The 19,982-nt window shown below is 41.0% G+C and overlaps 1 protein-coding gene across 14 annotated transcripts in view; it reads left to right on the forward strand.

Annotated features, from left to right (window-relative positions):
* Positions 1-19,982, forward strand: part of tns1b (tensin 1b) — a 249,357-nt gene that overhangs the window by 126,747 nt on the left and 102,628 nt on the right. For all 14 annotated transcript variants that reach the window (XM_034221400.1, XM_034221402.1, XM_034221408.1 and 11 more), the window contains one exon: positions 15,026-15,064. In XM_034221400.1, coding sequence (XP_034077291.1) covers positions 15,026-15,064 — 39 coding nt within the window. The remainder of the gene's footprint in view (positions 1-15,025; positions 15,065-19,982) is intronic.

A 19,982-nucleotide genomic window follows, 5' to 3' on the forward strand; every position in this document is an offset into this window, starting at 1 on the left:
ACAGTGAGAGCCATGCTAAATGTGTAAATTAGCGTGCTGGTAAATACCGGCTCTTAGCTGAAAGAGCCTGGTAAGGGAACGTGACCCCTGCTGTAACTCTGGAACAAAAGAAACAAGCCGTAGCTTCTCCCCTCTCCACGCTGTCCAACGAAGGCGGGGTGACAGAGAACAGCGCTCCGGTCGGCAGAAGGCCACTTTCTGAGTCCTGACCGTGGAGAAGAAACATGGCAGGGACACACAGAGGCTGTCAGTTATTCAAACACGAGCAGAATAACATGAAGTATGTGTTCTTCGGTATCTATTTATCCTTATGTTTATTTATCCATTACAGATTGATCTCTGTTTGGTTATTTGCTACCGCAGTGACGTCAATCTTAATCTTTTTACAGTACACACACACATTTGTTCCATGACGCTTTCATTTACCCACACGCAGAAGTCTACATGGCTGGTGCATACATTCCCTCCAATTAACTTTTCATGCACAATAAATAATCAATTTGATTGGCTCAATTGAGTGAAGCCATTGCTGTATTAACTGGATTAGCTGCACCCGTGCTTTATAGCCACGACTATGTATGCTCATGAAATAACCAGAAATTGGTCACGGCTTCTGATAGAATGGTCAATAAGTCTGGTTCAGGTCCATTGGCCGACTGGTGTCGCCCAAATTCGGCATGTAAAATGTTTGAAATGTTTCTATTGTATCTTCCAAGGTGTCCGAGTTCCTAAAATGTCTTGTGTCGTTCGACCAACAATATTTGCTCTTTTTATTTGAGAAAATGACAGAAAAGAACCTGGAAAATAGTTGGCTCTTCATGTTTAGTTGATTGTGGAGTAGATCATTCATTTATGGGCTAATCTCATAGCACATCAAGTATTCAAAGGCAGAGAAATGCACACAAAAAATTGCACCCACATGCCCTGTCATTCCTGAAGTGTTTATTTTCCTATTAAGCATAAATCAGTAGCAGTGAGACAGGGAACAGTGCTCAGAGACGTCCTTTCAGTCGTCTACATGTCCTGCAGTCCAATATGCTCAATCAATCTGATGTTCCACAACTTTCCCTGGGGGAAAAACAGAGACCATAACTCTCAAATAAACTGACAGAAGAAAAAAAAAGTAGATTTGAGGGGGTAGAAAGAGACAAGTTATAACAAAGAAAATGAGTGTTGACATTGAGATACTTTTAAATGATCTGTGTTCGTACAATAGATGCATCGATGACTCTAGATAAAGAAGCAGATAAACACAAAGTGATAGTGATACATTCCTTGTCGCTTTGATAACAACCCAATAAGTCCATTCAGATCCGCACACTGGCACACTTCACCATTACGGCGGCAGAAGAGCTTTCTGTTGCTGGTTACAGCTCGAAAATTGAATTCGCACACTGAATAGTTCTGCTGGGATGTGCCAGATGCAAGGAGCTGGATAAACATAAAAGCACTCAGGGCGGCCGTGTGTTTATATGCCAGCACAGAGGATTGGGGAAAGTTCCTTTAGCATTGCCCCACGCTCTTTTCCACGCTGGAAAACTAACCTGCGTTGCAATCAGAGTAGAACTAGAATGTGCTTTTTTCCGCTTCAATTTATCCCTGCATTGTTTGATTTTCCTACATTAACTTTGATCTATAGACATTAGCATTGCAGAGATCTTACTGCAGGTTGTTTACCCGAATAATGACTAACTTAATCATTTATGCAAGCCTCTACACCGTCATTAGCGAGGGTCATTATCAAATTCAAACCGGCAAGACTGACATTGGTTACATAACATGACTGTGTCTGGAGTGTGTCAGTGGCTAGCAGAAGGCTGAACTTCATGTGAACGCCATCCAACAAGCCAGAGACGTCTGACATGGACTTTTGTCAGCAGGAAATGGGCCCTTGTTTAATGCAGTTAACACAAGCATGTATGGAATGAAACAACACAATTATTCTTTATTATATTCCACTCCCGATAGCATCAACACACTCTTACTCACCAGGCCTCCTCCCCACGCACCACAGAGCACAGACAAAGGCTTTGTGTGGGTATTCATTTCAGGATTCAGAAGCCTTTGGTTACATTGGGTCCATGCTTTGCTTGATTCCAATGCAAAAATAAAAATGTTAAGGGTCTCGGCTAGTGGCATGTTCTGGTCTTGTCTTGGGATAACTTAAAAGTACACTTACATACAGTACATTATATCATGTGAGTTTTGCCCTCAGATACATCCAAACCTATCTTTTTAAATTACTTATACTTGGATGATAAACATAAAAAAGGCCAATGATGTGCAGGCATACAGCTCTGTGAGGCTGAACTTAACAACAGTGTTGCCTTGAGCTACATGCTAACATCAGCATGATCATAGTCATAGAGACTATAGGCGCATTCACACCGCAGTACTTTTCCCACAAAGGTTCATGAGAACTTTAGTTCTCATGTCCCTGGGGGTGGATTAGGCAAATGAAGCCGCTGACGTCACTTCTTCTTCTTCTGCTTTGGGTTTACTGGCAGGCCGCAAACCACTTCACGGCGTATACTGCCGCCCAAAGTCCCCGGCCGGAAGTCCCCAGAGTTGGGGACTGGCTTCAGTAGAAGCTGCTGGGACTCCCAGCAGCTTCTACTGAAGCCTTCCGAGTAAATCACCAGAACGCCGACACCTCCTCATCTCCACCGCTCCCATGTTTTATTTTGTGTTGCCATAAATTAGTCTCTCTGCGTTTCTGCGCTGGGCTAATGCTAATAATGCTAATGCGAGGATAATAAAATGGCGGCTTCACAAAACCTTTTGGGAGTTTTACGGGGCGTGGTTTGCAATCCGCCCAGCCAATCAGAAATAGGAACCTTTTTCTCCCACGAAAGTCCCTGCTCTCTAGCAGGGACGGAAAAGGGGGTAAAAAGGTTCTCATGAACTAATTTTAGTACCGGCTCTTTTTGGTGTGAACGCGACAAAAGAGTTCATGAACTAAGTTCTCATGAACCTTTGTGGGAAAAGTACTGCGGTGTGAATGCGCCTTATGCAAGCATGCATGCTTCAGATAAGATGTTTTTTGGAGGCGTTTTCTGCTTTGCACTTAGATAGATCCAAACCTATCTTTTTAAATGACTTATACTTGGATGATACACATAAACAAGCCAGAAACATGCAGTCATGCTAGCAACTTGTTCAAGCTAAACGTAAGAACAATGTTGCTTTGAGCTAAATGCTAACATTAGCATGCTCAGAGTGATTATGTTAGCTTGTCGTGTGGGGGAAACTTCTGAAGCAATTGGAGTCAGGACTCAGAGAGACACGAGGAGAGCTAGAGCTTTGATGGCAAACACTGGCGGTTTATTTGGAGTTACGGCCGGAGAATTTACAAGACAGGTGGTGTGTCACGAGTTGACACAGCGGTTTCCAAACCAATTCTGAAGAACTCTTTCTGCAGCTCGAGGTTTTAACTAGTTTGGAGTGTAATAATCAACATTCTTCATCAGTGAGACTAAACAATGATGGACCCTGAATCTAACTAGAGCTCTCGTCCATAGGAAAGAATGTGCGCCAGGGAACCTTCGTCCCTGAACAGTGAACTACCTCATGGCGGCTTGTGCTGTCATAGACTGGCAACAACGATGCGCCCAAGCTGCCCCTCCTAAAGAGAGATGGCAGCAATACCCAAGGCCGTAGACCTATGCCATGGGAAAGGAGACAGTGAGAGGAGAAAATTATGAACTGTGTCAAAGGTTGAATACCTAAGCAAATTATTCCCTAACAGTTGTAACAAAGTGGACATACATACTTTTCAGAGAAGTTGTTTTCTTCACAAGTATTTTTCAGTTACTTGAATGATACACATTAACACAATTAAGACAAAACATTGCAGCAATGCTAGCGGCTTTGTCAAGCTAAACTTAAAAACATTGTGCTTTGATCTAAATGCTAACATCAACATGCTTGTAATACTGATTCAGCGTGCAAACTTTTCAGATAAGATTTTCTCTTGTCATGTGTCATTTTTAGCTAGTAGTTTCCTACTGCTTGACTTTTGGCTAGAACAATGCTAAGCGTTCTCCCCTGCCCTTTTTGCCTTTCGATCAATTCCCTTCCATTATGTTATTCAGCCGTCGCTTTAAATCCTAAGAAACTTAAATACAATTATTTTCCTTACATTTCTCCCGGCATGCTTACAGGAGCAATTTGGGGGTTAAGTATGTTGACCAAGGATACTTCTACACGTTGTGGAGGATAGAGCAACTGACTATTTACCCCCTGTTCCTATGGTTTCGTTCACCCTGTGTTTCTGGGAGATCCTGGCTGTGACTGCTTTGCCAGACTACAAGAGTGCAAAGTTCCACTCAAGCACCAAATTCATTGGGAACTACTTAGCATGAGGGAGAATGTGAGCTATTCTGACGTGGGCAGACTACCTACATAGTCAATCTGGCTTTCACATCAGCGGTTTTATTACTCTGGCGACATTGGCTAACTGATGTCACCACAAACATAATTAACTGTTTAGCAGGAATGAAAAAGTTTGCATTTTATCAGACATGACATTCAACTAAATGTTGGTTGCCGTTATGATGTTTGGAGAGGAGACTTGTTCATGAAGCGGCTCTTTGTGTTCTGTGTTGCCCTCTCGTCTGTTGGCATAGTGTTGTTATGAAGTTACATTTCATGATCACATTTCACATTAATTCCTCACAATGTATCAGACCATTTTATCTGATGGTCACGTCTTTGAATGAAGGGTTGCCCAGTCAAAGTAGTGATCATTGTATTTATTGGTTTAATGGTGCTTTCTGACAGAAAAACAACACTAAAGCAAATCAATTCTGGTGCTTTACTCGTTAGGGTGTTTTGCAATAAGTTTCAACTAGAAGATAATTTATGAGAAAAATATCTAGTTTATTCTTTAAAAGATTTACAGATTGTCTCTAAAAGATTATACAACTCTCCAAGTTATCCAGCTCAGCTGCACTAATCTTTTACTCTACCTTTATACTTGCACAACTTATTTTCTAAGGTGTTATACCTGGTGTGTATGCTTACATTGATTGGTTAACACACTGTGCTTCCAGATTATGTTGCACAATGTTGTGGAAAAACTATCAATACCAATTAGTTTGCCAACATGATGAAGCTATAATTTATTCTGCAACAGTTCCGGTCACCTATTATGCAAAATCCACTTTTTCATATATTTTATTAGTGCTGCGTACCGGTACGCCGAACCGATACTGGACTTGTAAAAAGTTTCGGTTCAAGTCCGGTTAAAACCGGAACGTCGGGAACCGGTACTTGGACTCGCAAAAAAACTAACACTTACGTATATTCTCCTTTTTGTTCTAAACCATCTAAAACCTTCCATAGATCGAGAAATTGGCGCTGAGAAAAGACGAAAAACATTAGAGGCTTCTCAATACTCAAATTTCCCCTCCTCGACTCCTCGGTCCTCGGTCCTCGGTCCTCCGGTAGTGACCCGGAAATGAATTTCAGCGCGCCATTTTGAAGGACATCTCATTTCTCTAAATGCACACCGAGGACCGAGCATCGAGCGTCGAGGAGGCTCTCTGGAGGAGCTATAACCGAGGATACACTGATGGTTCCTCCACGGATGCATTTCCGGGAACGGTGGAGGCGTGACGCACGGCCGGACTTATCTCAGCCAATGACAGCTCTGCATGCATCCTCTGGATATTATTTTAGAAACTGCTTTCATCGCGTTGCGATGTTTCCAGAGAGAACAGCTGTAAGGTCCGTGCAGAAAGCAGAGCAGTGTGTATAATATATATCACTCAGTATAACAGGCCTACTCTCTTTATTTGCTTTAGTTTAGTAGATATCTACAAACAAAGAGTCGATATTTTTCTAAGACCATTGCTTCACATAATAAAATACACAACGGCTAATGCTTTAGGAGCTGTAGGTGTGTGTGGTACAGTGTGTAGGTGTGCGTTGTACAGTGCGTAAATGCGGCGGACAGACGGGTCTCAGTTGGTTTGGTGTCCTTACTTTTAATAGGCCTACTTGTAAATACAACTTTTGGCCCGTAATTTCAATTCCCCATTTCAGCGACCAGAGAGAGGGGGGGATATATCCAGTCTCTGATTGTGTTACGTTATTATGAGAGTGCTCTCATACTTTAAATTGTATATATTTATATAAATATATTTGTGTGTGTGTGTCCGCATCTGTAGCCTGTTATTGTCTCATTATACCGCACTCTCAATGAATTCAAAGTAAATATGTGGGGGAACAATGTTCAGCTGATCTAACAGAGATACAGCGCTATGACAAAACACTCGACAGCTGATGCAGCTGTTGCCACGTAATAATGAACGGAGGTCTCTTTAAAATGACCGCTCAGAGGAGAGGAGTTCTCATTTCTTTAAACGTCTGCTGCTTCCCCTCCTCTCTCCTCGGTTCCCCTCCTCGGTCCTCCGCTCGCATCTCCTGTGGGCGGGTCTAAGTCTCGAGGAGGGGAACCGAGGAGGGGAGTCGAGGAAGGGAAATTTGAGTATTGAGAAGCCTCTATTGTGTCGGCTTCTGATATGGCGGCCATTACTGAACTCACGAAGTCTCGCAAAATATCGCAACTGCTCGCGAGATCTGTGTGACGTCAAGGGAAGCTAGCGATGTGATTAGCTTAGACATAGTGGATTGAGTCTTGACAGTCCACTGTCCGAGTGACATAGATGATAGAATCTAGATGCTTAAGTTAACTATGTATGACATTTGTATCAAAATTGTATGTATGTACATCACTATGTATACGTATGTACTGTATAATGTACACATGTAGAGTTGTAGAAAAGACATGTGTGTGTGTACAGACAGTACAGTACACTCTGACTATACAGTCACTACAGTGTATACTGTATAGTAGGTGTAACAGTGTAATGCGTATAGTCTACTCTACACTCTACCTTTCAGCAAAGTTTTAGGGATTTAGGCTCAGTCAGCTCAGGGACTGTTTGGTTACTTTAGTTTGGTAAATGAAATACATGTTTGAACTTTGTAGTAGTTCACTGTAGTTGCTGTCATTTGTAGACTAAGTGGCAAAAAGTGTTGTTTTTACATTTGTACTTTGTAGAGAAATGTAGACACAAGTTGGAAGGGAGCACAATAAACCTGACGAGTTTGAATTTGAGTTGATTATGAGTTAATTTTCAATTGATAATTAGCTCACAATAAGTTCACTTTAGTTACTCACACAACTTGACACAAGCCATGGGTTCAGAACCTGAACCTCTGGACTTGAGTCCGGACCTGAACCTAAATGTGAGTCCAGGTACGCAGCACTATATTTTATACATCAACGTGTGTCCCTATGTGTAAAGATATTCAGAAAGTTTCAGGAACAAAGATTCTCTCTCTTTTTGTCCTGATCCATTTCTATAAAAACCTGTCTGAAAATGAGCTGATCAGATTTTGGCCACTTTATGATGTCACAACGATTTTTTTGGCTTGTGTAACCATTAGCCAATCACCAACCAAGGTAACCCCCCCCCCCCCCCCCCCCCACACCTTATCACCTGAATCTCCTCCTAGAGCACCATTGAGTTCTTTCTAATCAAATCTCTCTCAGAGGGGCGTGGGGAGGGGCTCCTTATTTTCATCTCAAGTAACAGACAGAGAATCTGCACTTTTGAAACAGGGCTGAAACAGACGGGATTATGGGACGCTACAATGATCTGTTTGGTGTTTGGAGCCAAACACTTCAGAGACATGTTTGTATATATCTGAGACCCATAATATATTGATGAAAAAGAGTATAATAGGCAGGGCTGCACATAACTGGTGCGCAGGTGCGCATTCGCACCTCCGCCAAAAAAAGAGCACCGAGTCATTTGAAAAAAGGTGCATTTGCGTACCAACATTGAGAGAGAGAGAGAGAGAGAGAGAGAATAGAGAGAGAAGAGAGGAGAGAGAAAGAGAGAAGAGAGAAGAGAGAAGAGAGGAGAGAGGAGAGAGAAAGATATTTGCGAGTTGCATATGAATTCAGGGCCGGCCCGTAGCATTGGCGTTATAACTTATAGATGTTTGCCTAGGGCGCCAGATCTGGGGAGGCGCTGCGCTGGCAGTTCTGTGAGGGAAACATTTTGTTTTGACCGTTGGGGCTCATCCTAATTTTCGGCCTCGATGTAACAATATTCATAATTAAGTAAATGTACACCCTTTTCACCTTTTCATCATCCAGGTTACACTTTTCATTTGCCCTGTACGCAGGGGCGCCGCCAGGGATTTTGGGCCCCATGGAAAGATATCACATTGGGCCCCACCACCAGGCCCAGGCCACGCCAACCAAGCACAATTGCTGTAACCACACCTCCAGAACCCAACCCACTCATTTATGCTTTAAATAAATCTACCTGTAGAGGCTTGCATCTATCTTGTAGTCCAATACTAACTGCACAATATTTACTGACACTGAGCGGTGAACATATAACACTGTGCAGACATGCAACATTCTGCTGCAGTAGAATTCACTATTTTCTATAACGCTAACATTCCTGACAATAGACCTCAATAGTCATCTTTTATGGTGTACATGCCTTTTTAATAACATTTTGAATGGAACATTCAAAAATCAAAATAAATATAACTTAAACAAATTTAAATATAACGTAAACACATTTACGTAACCATTACACCAGGAGACTATGCTCCAATTCAGACACTGAGTAAGTGCATTGAACAAATCAATGACTGGATGTGTCAGAACTTTCTCCAATTAAACAAAGATAAAACTGAGGTAATGGTTTTTGGAGCCAAGTCAGAACGTATAAAAGTTAGCACTGAGCTTCAGTCTGCAATGTTCAAAACAACAGATAAAGCCAGAAATCTAGGTGTAGTCATGGACTCTGACCTGAGTTTCAACAGTCACATTAAAACAGTTACTAAATCAGCCTACTATCACCTAAAGAATATATCTAGGATTAAAAGACTAATGTCACAGCAGGATTTGGAAAAACTTGTCCATGCTTTTATCTTCAGTAGACTCGACTACTGCAATGGTGTCTTCACAGGTCTCACTAAAAAATCTATTAGGAAGCTGCAGCTGATTCAGAACGCCGCTGCTCGAGTCCTCACTAACACTAAGAAAGTGGATCACATCACTCCTGTTCTGAAGTCTTTACACTGGCTTCCTGTGTGTCAAATAATTGATTTCAAAATACTGCTGCTGGTTTATAAAGCACTGAATGCTTTAGGCCCAAAATACATTTCTGACCTCCTGCTAAATTATGAACCATCCAGATCTCTCAGGTCTTCAGGGACTGGTCAGCTTTCTTTCCCCAGAGTCAGAACTAAACATGGAGAAGCAGCGTTCAGTTATTATGCTCCAAATATCTGGAACAAACTCCCAGAAACCTGCAGGTCCGCTGCAACTCTGACTACTTTTAAATCCAGGCTGAAGACTTTTCTTTTTGTCGCTGCTTTTAATTGAACTATTCATATCTTAGACTGCACTGTAACTTTTATCCATGTATTTTTTCTTTTAATGTTTATTTTATTATCTTTCCTTTTTAATGACTGATTTTAAATGCCATTTTCTCAATGTCTTTCGTTTTTTGTAAAGCACTTTGAATTGCCTTGTGTTGAAAAGTGCTATATAAATAAACTTGCCTTGCCTTGCCTTGCCTTGCCTTGCCTTGCCTTGCCTTGCCTTGCCTTAAACATACATGACCTCTTAAAATAAAGTGAACATTAACACCAATATTATCATTTATAAAATGCTATAACAAAAAAAATAACATAAGCAGCAGATTGTTTTATTAAATATACATACCAACTACAAAATAAGCGGGTATTAAAGTGTAAATGGTCAACAAAACGGAAATGGAAGTGAAAAGGCCTGATGGTGGTGCTAAATCAGAGCCTATTACCTGTTCTCAGTCTTTTTCTCATCATGCATCTGGTGTGTAGTGATCCAATATCGTTACCATAGCCTTGATGGATCTGTTGGTCCTGGCACCAAGGGGAGGGACAACTGATTTAGTATGAATAGCTGCTAAAAATGTACCTGCATTTATTAAATGTCAGCTAAAAGAGGAGTGAAATGAAAAACCTCTGAATTTTCTGTGAAGATATTAACAGTATTAAAGGTGGGGTAGGTCATTTTGGAGAAACCAGCTCGAGATCGCTAGAATTTGAAAATACACAACCGGAAAACATCTGCCACTTCCTTACAGAGCCCCTCCTCTAACACACACAAACGTGCACATGACCAATGAGGGCACGAGATAAGTTTGTGCACAGATGGAAGGCTGACAGGCAGGTAGGCCATCCAGTTACTTTAGCCGGGCCGGCTAAAATGATTGGTCGTGCTTTTTACAGTACTACGGCTTCCACAGATGAATTTTTAATGGAGTTGTCAAAGCACTTCATATATTCATTGCTATCGGGATGTTAAGAGCATTCCATGCAATATAACAAAAAGTGTATCTCGAGCCGGTTTCTCAAACGTACCTACCCCACCTTTAATGTCAGCAAAACATTACAATTATTATTTACAATGGACTACGCTTAGCTAACAGACTAATTTCCACCACTCATAGACCACACCCACCTTTTCTTTTGAAAAACTGGGTGACATACTGTCGCCCTTTAGTCCCTCTCTCTTGTCTTTCTCTCCTTTCTTTTCTTTCTTGAAAGCCTGACTTTGTTAGTCGTCGAGACATCGTACACATGTAAGTACTAGCATCCCTCCTTTCACTAGTCTCTCTGCTAGAAAGGGCCGGTGCTGCACAGCGTTTGGAGGCAGGACCAAACCATTACATGTAAATAGAGGGGGGTGTTCGATGCTTTGGATAATTAACTTTTGGAAGAAAATAAGTTAAATGAATCATAAGTTTAGTGAGTACATCATACAAACATAATTGGAAGATATGTTACAAATGTAAACAACTATTAGACTGATAGCATGGTCCATATGATACTAAGGCATATTGGCTCTTATTGGTATATTAGGCCTCCACCCAGGTTGAAGCTTAGCTGATCTCCACTGGGGATTGACAGGGGGTCACCAATCCTTGTACCAATAAGAACGTCAAAGTTGTCCTCCTACCCAACAGGCACACCAAAACAAACAACATAGCGGGGGTTCTGTCAATCAATCATCACTGTCAGTACACACCCACATACAGTAGTGCTGAGAAGAGGACCTATCAGTCAACATGAGTGGAAACACCTGCGTGGGTGGATGTGTGTGTGAACCTAAGTGTACAGGCTCTAAGTGTCTATGTAAACACAAACAGAAGCAGACCCTATAAATGGACATTTAAAGTAACACGTTATCACTTCACACCCTAGTTCATCATGTTCTAATATAACAAGGTGTTGGAATGAGCAATACCACTTCTAGCCGGGGTAGCCATTGTTAGCAGCTACAAATGTAACAACGAATTACATGGTATTTTGCGCACACAAACACATTGAGAAACATTTAGATAAAAGAGAGAGCTCTACGTACGACTGAAACACAAATAGTTACGCGCTAATAATTTGTATTTAACTACAGATTTCACTTCTGTTAATGTGTGGAGTAGCCATCTTGGATTTTAAACTAGGGTTTGGTAAGATTCACCTGACTCTCTGAATGGGAACTCCAACTTCTGTATGTGTTACTGTTGAAATCTCTGCTTTGGAACTTGGAAAATCCGACTTTGATTTTGAATAGAACGCAACTAACTTTCTGAGCCGACAGCATAAACTTAGAATTTTTTTGTTTGTTGATTTTTGTACTCACGGATGTTAACATGTCCTGACATGTAACAAGATCTTGGCCGTAACTTTGCTACTACGTGCATGCAAACACATTCCAGATTTCTGACTGCAGGTGGAGCTGTCAACAGCTTGCAGGGCAGAGGCAGCGTCAGGTGGAAACACTGGCCAGGCCTGAGGGGTTGGGTAGGAGGGGGGCACCCGAAGGAGCAGGGCCTCTGAGAGAACCATGGCATGTTGCTGCTCATGGAATGATAAGGATGTTGGAGAAGGAAGGGGGTTTGGGGGAATGGAACGGGTCACGGCAGGGTTAGAATATCTTGTAGTGGAGCTGATCTGAGCCAGACAGAGATACAGTATCCTGTCAACTCCAGACACACTCCACCACGCAGACACAACTCTCAAAAACAGAGTCACATTCCACTATGTTGCCATCATTCATGTAGGCTGTTGATACATAAGGGCAACTGTGAAAAACATTTGTTAGGAACAACTTAATTTTGGCTTACATTGGAGATGTTGTAGTTTACATCTTAGAAACTTGCATTGGAAGGCACTGCCCCTTTTCATATCAGCTGCTTGTATTACTAAAAAAGGCTAAAACATGTAATCTGATAAAGCTCATTTCCTGTTTAGAGTTAACATTCCTGTATTCCCGATAAGGCAACAGATCGAAAAGAGACTTCAATGAACCAAGGTGATTTGCACACCCTTAAAATCAGCCATCATAACGTAGCAAATTGCTTCCAATGGTCTGTTTTTTTGGTTTGGATGCATCCTTTATTGGCGGATTGTCCAATGACATAAGGCCTTACCTATACTAGCTTTGTTAGAATTGCATATTAATTGTATAAAAAAAAAAAAAGACTGCATAAAATCCAGATATATAAAGAAGAGAAATGTGTTCTATAAGCCATGGGCTTACACAACAAAAAACAATACAGACTATAAACACACAACATAAGATGAAAAACCAACAAATAAGTAGACAAAAAGAATAAATAATTGAAAACAAGAAGAGACAATTATTAATATAATAAATATAACAAATATATTACATAAATTATAATCATCAGAATTGTTTTCATACAGTGTGGTCAATATAACATCATTATTCGTTTTTAAACCATTAAATAAATTAAATAATAATATCTACTAAATATTGTCCTCGGTTGGGTAATATTGCATCTCAGGGTAATATCAGTACTAAGCTATGATTCATTCTGGAAGCGCGACCAACTCCAATTTTGGCCCAATATCATTATGTAAAGCTGCAACAAAGTTTAATGAAAGCCCCCATCATTTTTAGAAAGGCAAAACATTCCGATATGTTCAAGGGGGACAGAACTGTATTTTTGGTTAGCGGGCAGAATCGGAATGTGCTTCCTCCAACTGTAACGAAAAGCAGACCCCAACAGAGCAGAAGGCTTGTGATCATGCAATGACACAATTAGTCTTGGATAAGGAGAGTGGTGGAGTAGTAGCAAAGATGAAAGACGCTTTAGGAGGTCAACAGTTGCGATAACCCAGGCCCTAATCTGTCAAAGCTAAAACAGACATGGTTCAACGATAGTAATACAAGAAGGATGAAGGACACAAACAAGTAAAAAGCCTACTGGAATCATAAATATGTCCCGTGTTATTGTTCGTCAGTGATCTGCAGAGGAGATGGTGGTGAACATGACTAACTGGTGAAAATTGAATTTGCCTGGATTATCCTCCTTGTGCAGGGTCAGAAGACTGATGGTAAACAGAAGTAAATAGACAGAATACAGGCGTGCACAGGAAGGAAACGTCAGTGGGGACATCCTATTTGTGTTCACCCTCATCAAGCGGCCATCTTTTTTTGGAAGCACTTCATTTGGATCCTCTGTTTGCTGTCATTATATCCTTCCTGTTTATCAGCCTCATGCTTTAGCTCCAAGCCCAAAGAATGATTAGGGAAACTGTCGGATGGTTATCGGATTAGCCCGGCATTTGACGGATCATAAGATCTGTTGGAGCGTCTCCACCACGGTGTGTGTGTGTGTAGCCTAGCATTACTATACTTGTGGGGACCTAAATCTGTTTACACAGTCACGTGTGGGGACTCGCCTGCCTTATGGGGACAAAATGGAGGTCCCCATAAGGGGAATCATTAATTTTAGGGTGAAGACTTGGTTAGGTTTAGGTTCAGGGTTAGGGTAAGGTTAAGGGTTAGGGTTAGGCATGTGTTGGTTATGGTTAAGGTTAGGATAAGTCTCCAGGAAATGCATGTAAGTCAATGTAATGTCCCCTGAAGTGATATATACATGGTGTGTGTGTGTGTGTGTGTGTGTGTGTGTGTGTGTGTGTGTGTGTGTGTGTGTGTGTGTGTATGTGTGTGTGTGTGTGTGTGTGTGTGTGTGTGTGTGTGTGTGTGTGTGTGTGTGTGTGTGTGTGTGTGTGTGTGTGTGTGTGTGTGTGTGTGTGTGTGTGTGTGTGTGTGTGTTAAAACGTTACGTAGCAGCCTGCGGTCACTCTTTAGCTGTTCGGATGAAGGTAAACAGTGTAGGCAGTGCGTAAAAGCTCTTTGCGCGCTGGTGCTGCTCCTCTCAGAGTCTGAGTTAAACGTCCCGCCGCCTCCTGGAGTGACCGCTGGCTGCTACGTTTTTAAACACACCCCTCTGGCCGAAATGTCCTTAAAATTAAGTCTGAGTTCGAAATATATTTCAAATAATGTATGCACTGTCATTTCCCCACGAAAACATAACAGTCTGCAATGAAATGGTTGTCTCCTGTGACTCTTTTTTTGTCTCTCTCTCTTTATTTATTTGTTTCCATGTCCCCTTAGGGCTCCGTAGGTTCACTGCTACAAGTGTACCATTTCGCGTGAATTTGGTCAAATAAAAAAATGCTAGTTTCACTTTAAGTCCTTCCATTCTGATTTGCATCTGCATACAGTAAGACAACATTGACGGAATGTAAATCACAAACTAAAACAATTAAGCGTCGATTTTAATGAAATGTATTAGGTCAACAGGTCCCACATTATTATATAAGGTTAGTTCAAAGCAATAGTATTAGGTTGAACCTAATATTTATTATTCAAACGTAATATTATTGCTTTCAACTTACCTAATGCAATTATGTGTAATTTGTTTAAATAATACATGTATTAAAGTAAGTTTTAATTTGTTTTCAGTGCACTGGGTACACTTTCAGGTTACAGAGCCATAAAGCCTACGCTTAATGCAATGAATGCAGGATTAATGTGTAAAGTCCATTGCCTTTTACAATGTTCATGCAATAAAAAGAACTGCACGTAAGCAGCAGTGTGACTGACCAGTTCTATTTCTGTTTTTAGGTGTCTTCATCTTGTGTTCCAGCAACAAACTATGAGCTGGTAAGTAACACATTTTTCGTTTTGTCTTAGTAATTGCTTCCATGCTGTACGTGCTCTGCAGGCATGATTGGATCCTTCCTGTTGCAGAATTATTACAAACAGTGTGGCAAAGTAACAGCCTCTATCAGCAACAGTAACAAGGTAGTTACCATTGAGCATAATGGACCATTATCTGAACGACCCTTGAGACAAACATGGGGTTTGGGGATATATAAATGAACCAGACTCAACCATTGTTTGTCAGTTGTTGGTTTTCGCTGCTGTTGCATGACAACATAGAAATCCTCTGGATACAAAGCTTCATGTCCTTGAATCTGCTTTATCATGATGACGTCTCTTACTGCTTGAGTCTGAGTATGAAAGTGATTTTGTGAGGGCAATAAAAAAACCATGCTTGCTCTGTTGCCTTATTTGGTATTGGCATTAGAAGCCGTGTGAGACTTGCAGATTATTTGCTCACTCTTTTTCTCATATGTTGTGTGTTTAAATGGTTTTGGATGCCTGACAAACCAAAGCAAATATCCCCTGCACTTCTCTGCGCTCACAGAGAAAATATGTCTCCAAATGTCCTGTTTTTCTTTCCTAAAAGCTGCAGTGATGAAGCAGGAACATGTGATTATCCTCTGCAGATGCGTTCACCTAGATGCTTTCTACATGAAGGCATCTGTTTAAGATGTGCAGCCGAGTGGGCTAAGCTCTCTGGACGTTGTTAAAGGGACCTGAGCTCTTTGCTCCCTGAAACAAACACATTCAGACAAAGTGCAAAAACATACCCATGTTGGGCCTCCATATGACATACACATCACATGCCACTGACTTAACCTGGAATCTGTTATTGCTGCTAACTCTTTGCTGACAGCTCTAATGTCCCTCGACTTCAGGTCCAGCATCCTTAAAACAGTTAGTATTACTGCAGTAATCACAAAACTCCAAACAACCTTGCATTGTCAAAAATAAGTTTCCCATACCTAACCTGCGTTGTGTTTCAACTTGGAATCGTATTTTCTCCCAGAATACAGTACAGTTTTATTTATTTCATTCTAAAGAGGAGCAACTATCACAACACTGAGAACAAATAATAAAAAGTATTCTGATTAGTTATGTCAGCAAAAGATCATGGTTTGGGTTCAAATAAGTACATTTGTTAAATAACACGTGTACATAAGTTTAGTATGTTACGTATCAGCCGCACAGTGAGCTGCATACTGTCAGTCAAGTGTTTTTACCCTCCATGAAACTCTTCCCTGGACTTTAATTGGACACTCATTTGTGTTGTATCCATAATAACCAACATCACTGTGAACATATTTTCCCCACAAAATATAATTGACATTGGAGCTTTTTTAAATGATGACCACATCTGTTTGATTAGTAGCTTGGCTCAGTCAGCTCAGTCTTCAGTGAGTCAACGCAATCACAGAATAGAATCTGTTCTTCCCCATCAATTATCTGTTTTAACAGCTTTAAAAGGCTGCAGGAAATAGAAGCCGCAGGGCATCTGCCTCCATTGTATGTCTTTTATCTTGGCTTGCCAACATCAGTCTCCCCAGAGGCTTCAGTGGATGCATTAAAGGTGATGATTGCTCTCATAAATGCTGATGGGCTGAGGTTTAAAACATTTGTTGGTGTACCTTTACCACCGCAGAGAGTAGACGAAAGACAACTGCTTTTCAAGGCTTTCAGTGGGTCATGCAGATAGTCTTAAACACATTGGAAAATATGAAATGACATATGCATGTGAAGCAGGGTGGGATGTCCACCTGTTGTGCTGTTTTCAATCTCAATAACAGTGACAATGACTAAGTTATGTCTGCTTGGCGTACAGTATGTGTTAGCCCTGTGGTCGTGGTTCTGTTTGACAGGGAGATGTTGCAGGTTTATGCGTGGTTGTGTGAGCGTGGTTGTGCGAGCGTGCACGCCTGCGAGCACTCCCTGCAGCAGCTCTCCAGCCGGAGGGGTGTCAGCCCTCCGCAGCACCTTGTTTGGTAAATTCCTTTGCTTGCGGCCTGAGAGCAACATGATTTACCGCCACTGATCGCAACATCAACTATTAACTAAAAAAGAGAGCTTTTTATTTGGAGATTCCAGACATTCCACCCAGATGGGACCAGCTACAAGAAATACACAGCTTTATTAGTTGATCATATTGTTCCATACTGGATGATATTGAAATGTTTTCATCCAGCTGTTTTTTAGCATAAGTATAACAAGTGCTGCCTCTGGATTTGACTGCTTTTAATTGGACCACTAAGTTCAATTAAAGAATCAAAACATGAAATATACTGTAACTTCATGCGCTTTATCTACTCTCTGCAGTCCCTGGTTGGATGCAAACTGCATTTTGTTGTAGTAATGACAATAAAGTTGAATCTAATCCAATTAAGGTTAGATTATTTTGTAGGTTTCTGATTTTGGAGCAAAAGGTGTTGTAGTGTTGCTACGAGAATAAATGGCCTATTTGTTTTAAATGACAAGCAAACAAAAGACAGACAGGCAGTTAAACTTAGTATAGATCATAAGACTTTCTTAATCCCGGAATAAGAAATGTTCTGCCCTATCCTGTTTTTATATTGACATCAGAGTTCTCAACCCTTTGACAACTGATTTCAGATCAAGCGTACTGATTGAAAGATTATTCCAGTTGCAGACATACGCAACGTCAGTGCACGAACAAGTACAACATGCAAGTCAGAGTGTGTGTGTGTGTGTGTGTGTGTGTGGTCACTTCCCTGCTGTCCCCTGTTGCACTCTCACTGACTCTCAGACTAAACAACTAACACACAAATCGTCATGGCTTTAGGAAAATCAAACAATGTTGATTAAACTTACCCCAAGGACCATTTAGCAGGTGTTGTGGGATGTCAGATGATATCTCACACCCTTGTAGATGTTGATTATTGGGAATTTCCACCAATTGTAGGCATCAAAGTCTGTTCCAAGATGCGGGGCAATAGGCCTTACGTGGATCCAGTGGTACAGGAAACTGATCAATTGTCAGTGGAGCCACACTTTTGGTAACTGACAGAAATGAGACTAAATTGAAGTGTGTAAGCCTTAAATGCACCAGCATGTACAAGCAAAATGTGTGTCATTTTGAAATTAGCAGCCTTTAATCCTAAATCAAATACAGGAACCCAACTAATTAAGGAGTGAATTAAAGAAATAGCACACTTTGAGAAGGTGATGCCAACGCTCATTTGGTTCACAGATACGTGGATATTTTATACAAAGCTCAGATTTCTTTTCCACAAGTCTTCACATCAGGTTTTACACGCTCTCACATTTTGCACCATATCTACCTTCATAGAGCTCTGCCAAGAATAGGTTTTTATTTTGCGCAGACACAGAAACCTGGATGTCTGGATGGAGGGTGAGGGAGATATATTAGGTATTCCGGTGAGGTAGACTGCACATCTGAACCCCCCAGAAACACACATAAAGAATGCATGAACCCACAAGCAAAGACATGCGCTCAGAAAACCATAAACCACTGACACTTACGTCATGCAGCTACTTTTTTTCTTCTTTGGGTCTTATGTAGGGGAGGAACGGGGCCAGGACATTGCTGAGTAATGAGTTACTGAGGGCAAAGATGGTCTAGATGTGGTCCAATTAGCGCTGTGTTTAGAACCACACATATTTCCCTGATGTTCCCTGTGTTACGCTCTGTATACAAGCACCGAGCAGGCATCCTGCTACGATATATGATCCCTATTCCCTGGGAATGGACAAACTAGGCCGTAAAATAACTGTTTAATATTGAACGAGGAGGCAGGCGTCAGGCTTATGTGTTCTACGTGATGACCCAGCCATAGTCAAGGGTGTATATATTACATTATAGATGTCATGGACATTTTTATCCTGCAGGAAACTACTCCAGCTAAGATGGAGGAAGAGAGAATGATCAAAACTGGGGCAAAGTGATTCTTTTTAAACGGATATTCTCTGGAATTTCGAGAGGAAGTCACTTTGAAGCTTTTTTTTAAAACGTCATTTTCAAAACCTCCCTTTTATTAGACACACCTGACCTAGAAGTAGGCGTTTTGTTAGTGACTATTTGATATAGGATAACAACTGCACCTTAGATCCCTACAAGATTATCATATCTAACCTTTTCTTTTACATTTAACATCCTTCATAATTGTTTAGTTTACGTTTAGTTTTTTCTATTTGTCGGTCGGTATTTCTGTTTGTTGGCAGGATTACAGAAAAATACCAATGGGCTGATTTCATTATATTTGGATGAAGGATATGGCGTTGGCTTAGGAATTTCTCATTACATTTTGGAATGAATCAGAATCACTTATAGGAAAGGCCTTGGTGGAGGTCTACAATTGCCCTTTTAGTTCATTCTGTAAAATGTAGTGTGTGCACTCTTCTTTAGTCTCAAACACCTGAGCACACTTGTAATTTACATTGGTTTACATTGCTAATTAAAAACATACAACTGCATTTATATGAAGTCATCCCACGGGGTGAAGTGTTGCAGAGTTAAAACAGTCCCAGTCCCTCTGACCTATTATCATAATGCACTGCTCTGCACGCTGCGCTGTAATTTTCCCTCACCAATGTTCCTTCCAGTGTAAGAAAGTACCGTTTAGTTCAGACTGTGGTTGCATTCAGACTGCTTTGTTGTGTCAGGCTTTCCTAACTTTAACTGCTGGTTGTCAGACTCCAACATCCTTCTTTTTTTACCCATGAACACTTGCAGTTTAGATCTTTCTTCTGATAAACAGCACCATTTATTGACTTTTCACAGTAAGGTTATTTGTGCTTCCAAAGCTTAAATGTTACCTTGCTCATTCGCCCAACTAAAAGAACATATCCTCAGCAGAAAAACAACAGCATTGTTTGATCTTTCAAATCTGTACTAAAGGGGCCCTATTCTGCTCATTTTCAGGTTCATACTAGTATGTAG

The sequence above is a fragment of the Gymnodraco acuticeps genome, unplaced genomic scaffold (assembly GCF_902827175.1).
Source record: "Gymnodraco acuticeps unplaced genomic scaffold, fGymAcu1.1, whole genome shotgun sequence".
In the NCBI taxonomy this organism is placed as follows: domain Eukaryota; kingdom Metazoa; phylum Chordata; class Actinopteri; order Perciformes; family Bathydraconidae; genus Gymnodraco; species Gymnodraco acuticeps.